The 17,370-nt window shown below is 45.9% G+C and overlaps 1 protein-coding gene across 8 annotated transcripts in view; it reads right to left on the reverse strand.

Moving 5' to 3' along the window:
* The window catches only part of tp53bp2a (tumor protein p53 binding protein, 2a), a 28,814-nt gene extending 11,734 nt beyond the window's left edge, over positions 1-17,080 (reverse strand). For 2 of the 8 annotated variants that reach the window (XM_084709243.1, XM_084709239.1), the window contains exons 1-12: positions 16,980-17,080; positions 16,525-16,667; positions 7,639-7,786; positions 6,463-6,576; positions 5,098-5,168; positions 4,885-5,007; positions 4,407-4,505; positions 3,230-3,404; positions 2,699-2,880; positions 2,396-2,560; positions 1,574-1,612; positions 73-120 (exon numbers count right to left, since the gene is read on the reverse strand). In XM_084709243.1, coding sequence (XP_084565369.1) covers positions 73-120; positions 1,574-1,612; positions 2,396-2,560; positions 2,699-2,880; positions 3,230-3,404; positions 4,407-4,505; positions 4,885-5,007; positions 5,098-5,168; positions 6,463-6,576; positions 7,639-7,786; positions 16,525-16,551 — 1,191 coding nt within the window. In that variant the 5' untranslated portion in view covers positions 16,552-16,667; positions 16,980-17,080. Of the gene's footprint in view, positions 1-72; positions 121-1,573; positions 1,613-2,395; positions 2,561-2,698; positions 2,881-3,229; positions 3,405-4,406; positions 4,506-4,884; positions 5,008-5,097; positions 5,169-6,462; positions 6,577-7,638; positions 7,787-15,592; positions 15,656-16,524; positions 16,668-16,979 lie in introns of those variants that run through there. The other 6 variants (XM_084709248.1, XM_084709246.1, XM_084709242.1 and 3 more) reach the window with 5 other exon arrangements.
* Positions 17,081-17,370: the final 290 nt, after the last annotated feature.

Genomic DNA, 17,370 nt, shown 5'->3' on the forward strand with positions numbered 1-17,370 from the left:
TCACTCTGTTCTGCAGAGTCATACTAAAGAGATCATACAAGAGTTCTGTGACATTACTTCAGCAGTAGTTACCTGAGGAAGAGCGTCTTTTGTAGCCCTCTCTTTACCCGGATAGCCATTCTTGAGAAAACAAAAACACAAAATGCAATGACAGTTCAAACACACTGACTGGACCAGCTCCTTTTTATTCCCCTCCCGGCCTCCTCTCCCAATTCAAGCCCCTCAAGTCTTCTCTGATCAACTACTGGCATGTGTAGGGCCGACCGTGAAGATTCTAGACAGGCATCTTTCTGGGCACCTCTCTCGGTATGGTTGGGCATGCTTGGCGAGTGATGTCAGTTCAGACCCTCACTGTTTGGTTGGCGTGGAGAGTGGCCGAGAGAGCAGTGTCTTTGTGCAGTTGTGAAAAAGCCCAGCTCATTATGATTCAAGGCAGAGTGGCGATAAACATCCTTCTCGCAGGGGCTTATTCAGCGCCCCCAAGCACGCACACATAAGCACACCTTTACCCAGGGGCGCCGTATAGGGGGGGAAAAGTTATGACGATTCTAAGGGGCCTCCCAAAAAATTAAAAACTAATAGAAATGCTAAACTATTATTATTATTATTGTATTTTTTTCATGGGGCCCAAAATTCCTGACGGCGCACTTGCCTTAACCTCCCTCGCTCAACACTTTACGCTATAAAGAACTGAACCGGGCTACTTTTACAGTGAGGAAATCAGTTGAAACTACAATTCATCATTTATAAGTTATGGAGTTGGATGTGTGTCTTTTTTTCCCTTCATTTTAGTGGGCACTTTGAACAGCTGTCTGGGACAAGATCTCAATCTGTAACAATGTAACTTTGACTCAGCACCTTCTTACCATGCACACTTTAGGCAATCGTCATACCTAAGAATTTACAATTACACAACCATAGTGAAAGTTTTTCTTGAATTATCCAATGTGACGTTAGTTTGATTAAAATATAAGTGGGATTAAAATACAAGTTGGAAAGTGTTATCTAAAGAAATCCCCGAAAACATTAAAAGGTGTTTGATCCTACGCCTCTCCACTTAATCTGGTGCGCTTGAAGATGATTTAATCCATCTTGACAATTTTCACCACCTCTCAGAATCGTTTAAGAGGAGTGACGTTTGTTTACGTTGATCAGAAGGTTCCATGGCAACCAGAGTGGAAAACAGGCGGATGAAAAAATTATCTTTCTCAAATGAGAGAGGGAAAGAAGGAAACGAGGGGAAACATAAAAAAGAAAGAGACTGGACCAGAAACATAGACTAGCATCGCTGTTGAACAGAAGGATCAGGAGCCCCCTGACATTCCTGTGGGACAGCCCCTTGTGCCTGGAACAGTCTGGAATGTCAACAGAGATGGCGGGCTAGCCACACGGCACCATCAGCACAGTCACCAGGTTGGTTCAGGCAGAGGGGCGAGAACAATGGAAAAAGATCACAGAGGAGTGTTTTTCTCACCCCTTGCGGGGCAACCCTTTTGTGTTATTTTTTATCGTCTTTTTCCCTGGTGCAGAAGAAAGTCGGGTTGAAAAGAGGAAGGGGGGAGAAGAGTCTTACTTTGGGGTGGGCCGGCTCTGAAGGCCAAGGGATCTGAGGCTTTTGGGAGTAAACACACACACAAACAGGATGTTGATACTCACTCCAGCCACTAGGGGGAGCCCTGCGAGAGACTACTGTCAACCAGCACGAGTTTTTACACACAGCTTGGCAAAGACAAAGACTGAATCCAAATCAAGCAAGATAAGGATGTCTATGGTCTCGTCATGTCGTGTTTGGAAACGGGGGCATGGGTATTCTACTCAACGTGTATGTCTCTCCACATCTGTGCATGTATATGAGAATATATGTGCGTGTGTGTGTATGTATATAGCCTAGCAGGGTCTCTAAGATCTATTACTTCTTTGCACTCATTTAAAATATCCCTTATCCCTTATCCCTTACAAGCTAATTGTTGCTGTAAATGTTTTGCTCATGTCTGACTAGACTTTTTTCTTTCTTTTTTATTTATGAATAAATATTGTACGCGTGTAAGGGTGAAGGTTTGTGTATATGTGTGCATATATATGTATATATGTATGTATATGTGTATGTATGTATATGTGTATATATGCCTCTCAATAATACGATATGTATTAAATAGGGAGTCGGTGGGGTGGGTGAGGTCTGGGAGTGGGGGAACTTGAGCGAGTTTGAATGTGCATGTATTTGTCTTTGTCTTGTGTCTTGAGGACCCCCTCGAAAACGAGATGCTGCATCTCAAGGGGTTATCCTCCAAACAATACATTTCAAACTTCAAAAATGTCAAATATGAGCGTATAAAGACGCTCATATACAAACACACGCACACACGTGTATGTATATCAGCGTCCTTCTACACACCGGCAGGTTCTCCTTGTGCTGCAGCGCCGCCTTCTTCTTCCAGAGACGGTCCCTGAGCTCGCTGACCCGCTTGTCCATGGAGGCCACCTCCAGGTTGCGTTTGTTCAGGTTGTCTCTCTGCTGCTGCAGCTTGCTGTTCTGCTCCTGGTTCAGCTTGTTCCTCATCTGGGGACGGGATTTACGTCAGGTTAAAACGCGTCCACGAGCGCGTGCATAAACTTCCCATACACAATGTACACATGCACACTCTTTCCACATACAGATATACTCTACACACACACACACACAGACACAACTACACACCTGGAGCTCCTTGTAGAGTCGGTCGAGCTCAGCCACAGAACTCTGGTTGTCATGGTAGGCATCCATCTTGCCGTTCTTCAGCATCTCCAGTTGCCGGCTGAGCTCCTCCACCTTGGACACGGCCACGACCAGCTCCTTCTGCTTCTGCTGGAACAGGCTGTTCATCTGCTCGATCTCCTCCACTGCACCCCAGGGGAGGGAGGGAGGGAGGGAGGGAGGGAGGGAGGGAGGGAGGGAGGGAGGGAGGGAGGGAGGGAGGGAGGGAGGGAGGGAGGGAGGGAGGGAGGGAGGGAGGGAGGGAGGGAGGGAGGGAGGGAGGGAGGGAGGGAGGGAGGGAGGGAGGGAGGGAGGGAGGGGAAAGCAACATGAAATGTGTAATTAGCTGTATCCGTGTCAACACGTACATTCGCCCCACCCCTGTCCGTCCATCCGTCCATCCATCCATCCATCCAGCCCACCCAACCCCAACCCCAACCCCCTCCTCTCGCGTGTGTGTGTGTCTGTGTGGGGGGTGCTCGCCCCGGTGCTCACCCAGCTTGCCGTTGCTCAGGCGCTTCTGCTCCACCTGGCCCTTGAGGCCCCGCACCTTCTTCAGACGGCTCTCCTGGTTCTCCACATTCTCCCGCAGGCGCTGGAGCCTCTCCTGCTCCGAGGCCTGCTGCTGCTGCCTCTGCTCCTGCTGCTTGAGGTAGCGCAGTCGCTGCTCCTGGTGGGGAGGGTGGGGGGGTGGAGGGCGGTGGGCATTAGGAATATAGCATACACAAGATAGTATTGGGAACATGGCTGACAGATTTGGTAACTTCAGCCCTCCGTCTACATCTCTGTCCTGTCTGGGCCAAGTCACTTGTGTCGTTCACGTGACATTCAAAAGGAGCTTTCACATGAAAATACAATGTACACCCCTGGGGAATTTCCAGGTGATTGTGTGAGTGTGTATGGACATAGCAGACAGCATGTTTACTTGGCTAGTGCCCTCAAGCTACATTCCTTCTCTCTCTCTCTCGAGTCTCCACTGACACAAGCACACACATTGCCAGGCAGCACAATGGCAAGTGCCGTTTTGAGGTGCACCAGGTAAGCAAGGGGAGAACCCACAGCTCTATCTCTCTCCCAAAAGACTTCCACCAACAACAAAAAAGAAAGATGTATACGGCCAGACAAGCCTATCGGATAGATGGAGTCTTAAATCACTATTAGTGACGGGAAAAGGTTTAAGACGACTCAGCGAGGACAAAAAGCTGGTAGCGGACAATCAGTCAAACGTTAAATTACCCTCCACATTTCTCTGCCATCAAGTTGTCCCTGCAGCAGGTTTAAAGATCTCGTGAGGGTTGTGCTGAGCAGGAGGAGCCTGACTGATGCTGAGCACTAACAGTGATGGATGGATAGACGTGTGAATGACTGAGTGGGACAGTCGCCATTTTCAGCAGCTTCTTCCCTCACTCCCTGCATTATGAATCCTTCGTTCTGCTGCGTCCCCTCATCATTCTCCCATGTTCAGCCTGGCTCACCCTTACCCCCCTCCATCTCTCTCTCTCTCTCTCTCTCTCTCTCTCTCTCTCTCTCTCTCTCTCTCTCTCTCTCTCTGTTCTCAGCTCCATCCCGCCACCTCTCTTCCTTTAATCACCCTCGCTCTCCAATCACCTTCCCTGTCACTCTCAGTTTTGTCGCTTCAAGTCCCGTCCCCCGTCCCCCTCCCCTCCCATACCTTAGAGGCCAGGAGTTGCTGTTGTGAGTCTATCTGTTGCTGCTGCCTGGCAGCCATTTCCTGGAGCTCAGCCAGGGTCATGTCCATCCGGGGGGCCACCTGGAGGGGGAGGGTCAACATTATAACACACACACACACACACCCTAAAGCTTAAATACGGGAGAGTGTGGATCATGTATGCTAAACACACACCCACAGTTGCTCACTTTAACTAATTCAACAGTTTTGTATTGCATTGCACGCTCGTTTAGTTAACCTTGCGAGGTACATGCAACGTGCACAACCGCTTGCACATAGGGACTCATATCGTGCATGTATTGCATCACCAGTCATACGTGTGACCAAGCTTGTTTTAGTCCGCTGTTCTCCAGCTCTGCACCAGCGTTTTTTTCTTTCTTTCTCTTTTAAGAAGCGGCCTGGTTAGAAAAATAACAGCGGCATAGCAAAGCCAACTCAGAGGACGGCCGATGACTCATACAGTTTGAACGCTGCAGAGCTGTGAGTGGGACGGACAGCTCACGTCCGTGTTTATCCACAGTTTCTCTTTGAACTCCGTCCCGTCTGCCACAGCGGAAGACTTGGCACACTTCACGTTGGACCTCTATAAAATGACGCCGTTCCGTTTCGAAATCACATTTAAAAACGAAACACTATTTGTATTTTTTTGGAAGCAAGAAAAATCGGAACTCACCCCGTTCTCCATTCTTCTGTCTGAAGGAGCCTTCACTCCGTTCCTCTTTGGCTCCGAGCTCCTGGAGCCACCTGGCAGGGCAACACGGAACATGGCCCGGTTAGAGACTGAGCCCAGACAGATTTCAGTCCCGCCCAAACCCGGCATCTGACAACACTGTTGATGCTCAGATAGCTCAGAGCAAAGGCATGAGCACAGTGGGCCAACAGAACGGCTGAATATATGATAAGAGAGAGGGGAAACCTCTCTCCCTTCATCTCTCACGCTCACACTCTCTCCAACACGCTCTGTCCACACCTAGCTTGTTTCTGTTCCTGCTGGGGGGGGGGTAAATGTCACGGACAGCTTACACAAACAGACTGGCTAACATAATGTTAGCTAGGCGCTAAGCGCTTCAAGGAACACAAAGAGATCAGTGTTGCTTTGAGACGGCTCATAATCTTAGGATTTACTCTCTGGCCTCTAGTCATGCTGTGTGTGTGTGTCTGTATGTTCTATGAGAAAGTCCTATAGGTGTATTGTGGGCTTAAGTGGACCAGTACACTGTATCTTATCCCTCAAGCTCTGGCTCATGACCGGTCCTTGGCCACTCATGTAGGAGTTCTGGACAACCTTTGACGCATGCAGCAAACATGGACTAGCATATGGAGAAATATGACTATGGCTCAACTTCATGACAAGAGGGGAAAATATAAAACAGCATTTACTAAAGTCCAAATATAAGGGGCAGCTTACTTTACTAACCTGACAGTAACCAACACACAAACTTCCCAAAAAGAGCATGTCACAATACTTTTGGAGTAGGTTTAGAGGAAGACGGAACAGGTAGAGTACCAGTGTGTACCGTTAGCTAACTGTGTGAAAAACAAGGTGTTAGATAAGCGGAAAAGAAAACAGCCTGGCTAATCCCTGTGCCAGACTCAAGCTGTGAGGGGAGTGGAGGGCTTAGTTATGTAACAGGGGGGCCTGAGGAGAAAGGCCACGATGCTTTGGGACCAATACTGCTTTCTATATGTCTCATTGTGCCTACACAACTAAACAGCAACAAGCTTATGAGGATGTGGTGACAGCTTTACACACACACGCACACACACACAGCTCCACCATTAAGCTAAATAAGGCTTGCCCAGGGATTTGAAGAACAACTTCTAATTAGTAGGAGACTTCTGTTTCTCGGTCGTCCTGTCGAGCAGCGCTTCAATTAGATCGTTATGCAGGGTCTTGTCTGATGGGGTGCTTCCTGTGTCTGGTGTATGGGTTTTTAAAGGTCACCGGCGAAGTCCCGTGATAAAGCCTTTGCATCTACATAAGGACCCACACACACACACACCCACACCCACATCTCCAACTACAGTGGACCCTCACCCGACTCTCTGCTGGGTGCTCGGTCATGGCGCAGGAAGAAGCGCACCTCGACCCTGTGCTGCCCCCACCTCTGGAGTACGTCCAGCATCCTCTCCCCCTCCCCCACGGGCCGCTCTGGGGAGGAAAACAAGGGGTTAGACAGGGAGAAAAATATATTCACACCCACCCACACACTCACTATGATGAAGTCCTGCAATAACAATACATGTGGGTCACAGGGTTGGCGACGGGAGATACAATTGCAGGTGGAAAACAGGGTCGGGTGTAATATTTTACATTCGGATGTTACCTCCCTACTGTTCTGAAGGCATGACACTAGACACTAGACAAAGTATAGGAGCTTTAGATCCATTTTAGGGGGGAGGCAACTGAAGAATGTCCATGTTCTAAGACCGTTTCTTCTGAGTGGAAAGTAGGTTGAGGGGACGTGTCCTCCATGAATCCGGTTGAACCACATCGGCAGTGCAGGTTAGCATAGCCTACATTCTGAGGAGATTCGTTTCAACAGGACTTCGAATTCCACTTTAGCTTCCTGTGGACGGCCCTGGAGCTGAGACAGCGATCTATTGTTGACGGTTTCAGCTGACAGTCTTCCGTAGGCCCATAAACCACAAAACTCTCAACTGTGTCATCTTTATAGCGCAATGAACGTACCGTTTCCACACATTTAAGATACTTTGGAGCAGTGACTCAACTGGTTATACGGTTATGACAATTGATACTTTGCGAGACTATAAACTTCTCAAAATCACCCCCCTCAGGATACTGAGTAACCCACTGTCTCATAGCAACTGCTGCCAAATCCAGGTACTTGAGGGGGGGGGGGGGGGTCTAAGAAGCCATTGGCTAATTGGGCTGATAGGGGACTAGCACAACAACCTCTTTAGCATGCAAGAGGGAAAACCATACAGATAAGGTTTTCAGAGAAGACTGTGAAGACCAAAAGAAGTCCAAATGCTTTTATCTCTACATTTCCAATGTTTACACTGCCACTAGACAGGCTGAACGTCTCCAGGTGCTGTTCAGAGGGGAAAAAATCATGTTCTAACTGGGAAATAGTTATGTTCTATGCTGTTAGGAAGGTAGAAGTCCACTTTAGGTTCAAGCCATGTTCTTAGCAGGGCAGGAACCTTCTCCAGGTTAGCTTTGCTATCAGGAGGGAAGTGAGACGCTCACCGGAACCACGCCACATCTCGGCCAGGTGGCATTCCGTTTCCCCTGGTTCCTTGCACAGGTCCACCACGTCCCGGCACAGCGTCTCCGGGGTAACGGGCACCTCTGTAAAATGCTGGTCATTGTTACTGAGGTACACTGTGAGGAACATCTGGAATATAAGGGGAGAGAAGAGAAAAAAGGACTATTGATTAGCAAAAAGATGAACAAACAAACAGTTTCTGATGAGTTGTGTAGTCCTTAGTGCCTATTGGCCGGTAGCATGTATAATTCCCAAAAACCTTCCGAGCTTGTCTGCGTGTGTGTGACACTGACACCAGCAAAGCTGCCCTTGCCCTCATTCCCCCAGTCGGCACGGAAACCTGAGTCCAAGCCTTGGCACTGTGTCCCGCCCTGCTGATGCTAGCTGGTGCTATCACCACAACGATCTGCTTTGTGCTAACGTGTTAAGGCACTCCAAAGGGGGGTGAATGGAAGAATCTGGCGAGGCTGAGTCAGACAGATGGCTACATGACTGGCCCACTGATATTCTAAGAATAGGACTATCTGTCTGGTCTATTTGATTGAGTTATTGTAAACAAAGCTGGCTCAAGGGTGCTTAGATGATTTAGCTACCCCAGACAGACAGTTTTTTCCTCCAAGAGAGTTTGTTTCTGAAACACATCTGTCCCCAAGCACAGAGGAAAGTAAAGCCCCAAATGTGTCCGTTTGTGATAAACCCTGGACAAATGCTTCCACAACGCTACAGTGTTGTCACCAAAACAGATGTGTTTTAAGAGGCTTTGGGATGTGCCTCTGCAGTGCTACCTTCCCTGTTGTCATCTGTAATCATATTGGAACAAGAGCCTGGAGGGGAAATATAACACGACCTTAAGTCTAGAGCTCAGCTAATATGCATTCGTGAGTGTGACATCCTCGTACATAACCTACTTCTTCCTTGTTCATTCCTCCCTGTGCAAATTTAAAAACCAAGTGTACAACTTTTCTTTCATTTATTATAAAAAAAAAAAATAAAAAAGTTCTCTCTTTCAAATGCATTGCGCTAAGCTATGTATTTTTCACTTTCTTAGGTTGAGGGATGGGGTGATTGTACATTGTGGCACTTCTTGGACTGTGTCTGAGAACAGGCAGATTAGTTTGGGTTATGCTGGGTGCATCAAGTCATTTAGGTCCTTGAAACACAGGCAGGGTGCGGTCCAGCTACACCCTCTCCGATAAAACTCGAGCTCATTTTTCTCTCTCTCCAGGTTGGTCAGTGATTGTGGTCTGATTCGGGGTCTAACCAAACTAGTTGATTTATTCAATAGGGATGCTAATGGTCACTTGAATAGAGCGAGTGAGACTCAGCCACTGAGCATAAAATCCTGGCCAGATGGGGGGGTTTCATACATGAAAGAATGCTTCTTGGGTTTACACTGTTTGTTGTCCCACCCTGCAGAGAACCACCCGAGTGTGTGTGTTTGTGTGTGTGTGTGTGTGTGTGTGGGGGGGGGTCAACAAACACGGGGGGCCTGGTCTGGTAAGGGGGAAAAAGAGCTGCTGGCATCATCACTGCCACGATTTACTGGGAGCAGGACATTGAAAGGACATCGTTTTCAAGCGTGACAGGAAAGCAGAGGTAGGGGGAGGGGAATGCCATACAGCAAGACATCCAGTACAGTAAAGCCTATTTAGTTGAGCACTAAAATTAATGATCTAGAGCTGCCATCGGCCACTCACAACCTCCAGTAGAGGAGTTGGCACCTTGCTGCTTCCGTTTCTGACCTTCATCCCTCCCTCTTTCCCACCTTCACTCTTTCAGCCGCTCCACCATCCCCATAATTGTTCCTTACCACCACCAACACCTTGCATATCAAATACCTCATAATATATCATAGGAGACAGGAGAACAGAAAAAGACAGAAATGGCAGGAACGTTTAGGGGCTTACACTGTAGGTACACCTGTTTACAGTAGAACAGATAGCGCTGTAGGCTAGGACATTATAGCACCTAACATAGCCTCATTTACATCTTCCTAACCTCATAAACAATTCTCTTTGATAGTTTGAAATTACCTTGAGGAATACTGGGTTCTTCACCAGTACTATTGGAATGGAGAGAAAGCACCAACCGCAGCACAATGTTTCATTAAAGGGAACTCACTCTAGCCTTCACGTGGCCAAACTGGCCCTCTGCGGCATTAAATATGCATAGACCCCACAGCTGCAGAAATTAAACAGGTCAATATACACCTGATAGTCCAATTCAGAAAGAACGAGGCACCGCAAGACGACACACAAACCAAAAGTCGCAAAGTTAAAGCGATACGTCACCCACTTTCTCAGGAAACAGGAAACCTACGGGAGGCTAGGGGTTTAGTCTGGTTTTACGTATTCTACGAGGACAACAATGTTGTTGGTGTTCCAGACCCCCTCCTTTGAATCATGTTGAGTAGTTTTTCCTCATAAAAGGCAGAGGAAAGCATGAAAGCAAAATAGATTGCAGGTGGAAACAATATCCTGCTGTGTCTAGACGTCTGTCCCTGGCTAGTCCACTGATGAAAGGCAACATCAAACCTGCACTCAGACAAGAGTCAGGCCCCTCAGAGGAAGAGAGTGGCCCCTGCTGATGACACAGTACTGACCTGCACTCAGCCCTGACACAGGGGGGGCCGGCACACGTGTGCAAGCCCGGGCCGTATCTTTTGGTCTCTCTTCTTCACCGGCCCCAAAGGAGCTCAGGTAGACATGGGCCTTTACTGTAACCCGTTGCTAGGGGCAGCACTATGGGGAGGGATCTTAGTGCACCAGTGTCAAAAAAAAGAGCTGAGATTTGGGATCTCATAAGGATGATTATTTACAGTGCTGTGAAAACCTTTTTGTTTGTTCACATTTATTGATATCATATGTGGTCATGTTTTATTGCGGATTGTGCTGCTATTTAGATAGTCTGGCGGTCAGATAGTCAAAGTTGGTTTTTATGTTCTATAATAACATTCTTATTTGCACGCCGGACTGCGCAGGCCTAGAATGGTGGCTAGAAGGGGGATTAGGACTACAATCTCTGTCCTGACTGGGTATGGGTACAAAACAGGGAGGGGATTCGTTTTTTTTTTTTTTTTCTTATAAATTGAGAAGATTTGTGCTGGGGAAATGTACAACCTGAGATCTTTCTGCCACTATGGCTGTTCTGTCCTGATCAGCTCTGTTTCCCCCCCCCCCCCTCCCTTTTTCTATTTTTCTCCTTTCAATAACGCTGAGTTTTATGAAAAGGTCTTAATAAAAACGACTCCCGAAAACAAAGCTGGGGCTGTTTGCCAAAGTGAATGGCGGCTTGAGCTGTCCCCATTGTCTGGTGAATCGACCTGGCTATGGTTAGTCTCCTTATTCGCCTCCCCAGTTACACTCTTCAGGGCAAAACATCCGCCGTTAAAAAGCAACATACCCCCTTGATAATGAGGAATTGTAACAGTGACTGTAAAGAAAGGTGCTTCATGCCAAAAAAGAAAGGTAATTTCTGAAGACCTTTATCAGTCTTTAAAAGGTTACAAACATAATGTCTAAGGCTCTCGGGCTCCAACGACGAGCTGCACTATTCAAATCTGAGCCATGTCATCCAAATTAAGTTTTGAATAGTTGCTTATCTTCCAAGGAGTGGCTGTCCTGCCACAATTCCAATTCTCCAAGAACAAGGCACAAAATTATCCAGGAAGTCACAAAGAATCCCAAAGCAACATCTTAAGTGAGGCCTCCGCTAAGGTCCGCTAAGCTTTTTGCTAGACATGGCATCAGTTACACCTCATACTAAAAATCAAGCACAAGGGTGGTAGTGTGAGGGTTTGAGATGTTTCATTCCATCAGGACCTGGATGTCTTGCTTTTCATTGAAGGAACTATAAATTCTGCTCTGTATCAAAAAATGTTAGGCCATTTGTCTGTGAATAGAAGCTGAAGTGCAGTGGGGTCATGCAGTAAGACAATGTCTGAGAAACGAACAAACATCTACCTCTGGATGGTAAAAAAAGAAAGAAAGAAAAAAAAAACATTAGTTTTGGAACGGCATGCTCCAAGTCTAGAACCCATTGAAATTCTGTGGCAGGACCCAAAGCCCACAGTTTCTGCTCTGATACACAGATGTCACTGAGCTGAAGAAGTGCCTCAAGGAGGAGTGGGAGAAAAGAAATACCACAGTGGTGTAAAACACTCATAGGCTAAACAACTACAGAAAGGGTGGCAGTAATTGCTGCTAATGGGCGTGTAATCAAATATTGACTGAGGGGGCAACCACTTTTTCCCACAGGGGGCACTATATGATGCACCACATTTTTGAGTTTTGGGGTCCCTTTATGCATTTATAGGTTGTATTGCTTCTGGTTGAAGATCTAATGTTATTGAGTGTAAAATATGCAAAAATAGCGAAAATGGCGCACAAATGTTTCACAGCTCATTTAAATCTTTCTGCCATATTCTAGTGGCAACCACCCTCTCTTTGTAAAAGCTACAAATTAGACGAGCTGCCCTTTTGACTTACTCCTGGTACAAATCCGATTTGTTTTATTGAGTTAGAGACACGAGAGCATTCAGCAAAATGTCCTCCGCTGCAGTTTTTGACATCTGACTTCCAGAAATAAAGACGGTGCTCTTATGTGAGCGGTGACCTCTGGAAATCTACCCTACATTGTCAGAGACACTTGAAGTCTGCATAGAGACAGAACTGTAGCATTCCTATAGGGTGCATTGAGACTACTGGAAAAAATGTAACAGGCTGGAAGGGGGTCGTGGGGCCGTGGGGTATATTACACATTCTACACACATACAGGAAATTAAAGCTCTGAATGACACAATAGGCCTACATTTCATGCATTCTGGCAGATGTTGAAGGGTAAGTTTGTGTTGCTCCATAGTTCTCCATTAACCTAACTGCCTGTAAATCAGAGAGGTCATCTTGAATCAGTCAAGAGTAGAAAAGTCTGTGCAGACTGCAGAGTCACGGTGAAGTGTGTGACAGATAAGATAGACCTAGGCCAAACAGCATGGGCAGAGACAGTTTTGTGGAGTCACAGCCCAGGGGAACCGGGGCAGCTGGGATAGCAGAGGGTTGGAGCTGGGGTTACAGTAGTAGAGGACAGGGGCCATGTCCTTGGCCATACCTCAGGGGCCTGACGAGGAGCGCTATGCCTTGTTACGCATGCGTGCGCCCACACACACACACACACAATTATAGATATTGCTGGGGTAAGCAATCAAGGTAACTAGGTCTTGTAAAGCAAGTCACCTCTGAATGGGATTACTATATTCTAAGGCAGCTAGGGAGACTGCAGCAGAGGCAGCAGTAAAGGCAGCAGTAAAGGCAGCAGTAAAGGCAGCAGTAAAGGCAGCAGTAAAGGCAGCAGTAAAGGCAGCAGTAAAGGCAGCAGTAAAGGCAGCAGTAAAGGCAGCAGTAAAGGCAGCAGTAAAGGCAGCAGTAAAGGCAGCAGTAAAGGCAGCAGTAAAGGCAGCAGTAAAGGCAGCAGTAAAGGCAGCAGCAGCATCGTTATCCCCCAGTGTGTCTGTGTCTGTCCTCTCTGCCAAAGCAAAAGATTTGACACCATTCCAGCATAGCGGTTCAGTAAGGCATGGCAGAAATCTCACTACTTAATGTTTCGTTCCTCTTCATCTCCCAGAAGAAGGCGGCCCCGGGCGCAGAATGAAAAGGTCATCAGTATACAGGATGTATACAGTACAGTATCTCGAGCTACAAGGTCTGACGTTTTATTTGTGGGATGAGTCGGCAGCAAGTCCCTCGCCTCGAAGTTCAGCCGAACCTCCTCCTCCTATCTGCACTGCACCATTTAGCTATCTATCCTTCCGCATCCATTATCGCTCTTCGCTCCCCCCAACCCGTTTCCCCCACTCTTTCGACAAGAGAAGCGCCTAGAACAAATGTTTACTTCCTGCAAGCAATATGGAAAACTTGGGAATCTGGGAGGAGTCAAACTTTCTGTTTCTTGACCAAAGTTGCTGTTGGATTATATCGGCTAGCTGACTGGAGTTCAGGATCCAGGGTCAAAATGTGGGAATAAATGCTTAAGGAAGAGTCTAAAGTCTGCTTCAAGAAATAAGTAAAAAAAAATCAAATAAATTGCCATTATATTACAGTACATTATATAACAGATGCGGGTGACTGAATTATAAGAATTTCCCCAGAAGAATTCGCCGGTACCAAGTAGTTGGTGAGTGAGACCACCCCTATGACACTCAACTCTCCCCAGGGTAGACTAGTGTTTCAGCCTTTGACATGAACAGTCACAATGTCCTCACTGTGTGAAATGGAGTCCTTCAGGTGTGTAGGGCCACTTAAACACCCTGACCCTTTTCGCCTGGATTCAGCACAGAAGCCATTTTATTTGTATTTTGGGGCAGGTACAGTAAGGTTACAGCCGTTTAGATCATTCGGATGTTTTTCCTTTGCCACTAGTAAATCTGTGACATTTGTATCTCATTGCATTAGAGGACACATAAAGCAATAGGCCTATAGACACTTTCAAGTCATTTCTAAAGGCTTCCTGTTAGTAGTTCATGTCTCTGTGGGTTTCAACTCTTCAATAACCAGCTTTAATCATGAATTAAAATGGTATTTTGGCATAAAAAGTATTTTCAATCTGGATTATTCTGATTGGTCTACCATTTTAAAACATAATCGGAATGTTTGGCTCCTGTGAAGAGTAGGGTTGCACGAATATCTCTAGCCTAGCGTGATCATGATAAATGTAGGGTATAACATTATGGCATTATTACCCCCCCCCCCCCATTAGACCTGTCTAATCCAACATTATGGCAGAACAATTTAGCATAAGTGGTTGTAACATTATGTCCATGCTGGGATACAGTTAATTTCAAATTGTTACCTTGGATATTCATCATACAGTATTAGTGAATGCCAGCTTATGTAAGCTGGGAACCTCCCAGAGAGTAAACACAAAAGGCTGGAGTGGCCACAGAGAAAGTCGACTCAGGTTTCTGTTGGCATGGGCCAAACAGCAGAGCTGCCCACAACGTTACCTCATTTCACCACCATAACCATGACTGGCGTCAGATCTGCGTGACTTGCTGTCAAAGCTGTTTGAAGTCAGGCACATTCAAGTCAGGCGGGGGAAAACACATGCCTTACATTCTCCATTTGAAAAAAAAAACACTAAAGTTTCACCCGTGAGAAAACTCACAAGGAAATGGCTTTGAACAGTTCTGTCTAGCAGCATTGACTGTAAACACATGTCAGGGGCATTCAACCAGAACACAAAATGATATAAATCAATATCCCTGTCCTGACTTCAGTTTGACCTGATGACAATTTTGAGTAATACACTTTTAGCAGTAGCTCATGTATCAATCATCCAAACCAACCGAGCAAAGAGCTTGGGTTCACCGAAGATAAGCACACATGAGTGTCAAATGTTTGTATTCTGCCTGCAGTGGTCCAATAAGAGAGAGCTAATTCTTATCAGGGTTTGGCCATAGGACAGACACATTGTCCTCTCCCTCGCCATGTCATAAAGAGTCAGAGGGACCTATTGTCCTTAGAAAACACGGACCCCTCTACACCGTACGAGCCAGTCATTATGCAGCTCAATAGAGCGCCCAGAGAGAGCCCTGTACAAGCAGGGCCACAGGACATTGTACAAGCTCAGACAGTGCCTCTTGTTAAATGTGGCTATATTGTGCTGACCGTGTGCTGATACGACAGACATGTAAATGTGATCAATCTCATTCTCACGCACACACACACACACACACACACACACACACACACACACTGACGCACACAGACTCTCCAAAAGAGTTAGGCAATAGCCAAGGTCTCATGTGGCATAAAAAGAGGTCCTAAAGGGAAACCTGGAAGAGAGACGATTTATATTGATGTCCATGACAATGGAGCCTGGCAATAACAGATGTCAGGGTGAGAAGAGCAGAGCTAGGTCATGCCGGAGCAGCAGTCATACCAGAGGCTGGGACCACTCCATCACTGTTGACAAGATGATTTATACACCAATCCAGCTGTTTTACTGGAAAGGGAGGACAAGAGTGGTGTGTACACTCAGGTGCACATGTGACATGCACATACACACACACACTACAATTTTGTGCTGTAGTAATACTGTAATGTAATGTGCATGCACATATTACAAGATGAATACCGATCACATCAAAAGTTGCAATGGAAAAACGTATTAAGCTGTACTCTTTTTTTATTTATTTATAGGACAACAGGATCTATAGAAAATAAATGGTCTGCACAAAAACACACTTTTTAACTATCTTAACAACTCCCTCAGGGTCATAAATAATGCAAAATAATTTCGCTTTCTTGGACGTTAAACTTGCTAGTACATAACCTCAACTTAAGGCACTTCATGACTTTTGGCCACAATCAGCCTAAATCACTAGGATGACAAAAAAACAGCTGCCCTGGCTATCATTTCTGATGTGTGTTTTTTTTCTAGTCAAAGTAGGCGTATGTCATCTCTCATTGTATTCTATGTATTTAGTATCCACCTTACTTCAACAAAGTGCAGAACGTTTGGTAGGCTACTGCAGCAAACATGTAATGGAACTGATGATGATTACGGGCAAAGTTCCAGTTTCCAGACTTGCCTAATCGAGCTTCTTGTTTTGATCGCTTTAAATGCCTCAAAATAGGTTTACGAATTTGTGTATGAACTAATTTAGCCTATTTAAATGAGAACTGAGAAACGATCTAATTCTGAGTGATGATTGGAAATCGCAATAAATAAAGTGGTGTCAATCGGTGTCAATTTAAATGGCAGACTTGATACAACGACGTTGAAGCTTTGGGGAACGTAAACTAGATCTAGAAGTATCCTCTAATATATGATTGAAATAATGAAGACTACAATTTACATCAGATACTCACCGGCATCATTTTAGCCTCGTACCGCATTTAACCAATTGCGAATTCCTTTAAATGGTCTTTTCAAGGAAAGAGCAGGGCAATTCGTTCGCCGTAATCCCTGTTGCTTGATATGCCAGACGTTTCACTTCTTCCTCGGCCGAGTCCTGTGGAGTTTAATTTCAAACAACGTCAATTTGGATTTTCGATGAATATCCAATAAAAGACAGGCTATATAAAGTTGTCTAGCTGAAAACAATGTCACTCATCTAACTGTCGCGGACCTGTTGCAACAAAATGTGAGGCCTTCTCATCAAAGTTTTCCTTGTTTATGTATCGCTTAGTTCAAAGTTGTCAAATTGTAATAGTTTAGAGCGCGACGCACAAATTCATTTTTTGTTTTTCCGGCAATGCAAAATATATCGAATACATTGTATTTAGTTTAAATTGCTATAGCTAGCAGAAAATGAAATACTTGCCGAGGCCGTAAAGTTGTCTTCCCAGTTTTGAAGCACCACTGTCAGTATTGTTCGACTGTGTACGGGGCAGCCTATCCCAGAGTGACGTGGGGAGAACAAACTCATCCCATTGGAATTCGAGCTCCGCCTCTTTTCGGACGAAAACCCCACCTCCATAGCGCCTGGCGCCTACAATCAGACAGGCGTATTTTAAAAACCTCAGTACCCAGACATTGTTATAGCATAAAACAGAAGAAACTATTTTACAAATAAATGCAAATGATGAAGTGTTTTATGTTTGATTAAAAGAGCCATATTTTAATGGATTTTACTTCTTCTTCTTTTTTGCTTTGTTGTCTGGGACCTACAAGTCCCATAATTCCTTTTCAGCTCGCTTCGAACACAACGTTGT

The sequence above is a fragment of the Hypomesus nipponensis genome, chromosome 11 (assembly GCF_054491055.1).
Source record: "Hypomesus nipponensis isolate SF chromosome 11, ASM5449105v1, whole genome shotgun sequence".
Lineage (NCBI taxonomy): Eukaryota > Metazoa > Chordata > Actinopteri > Osmeriformes > Osmeridae > Hypomesus > Hypomesus nipponensis.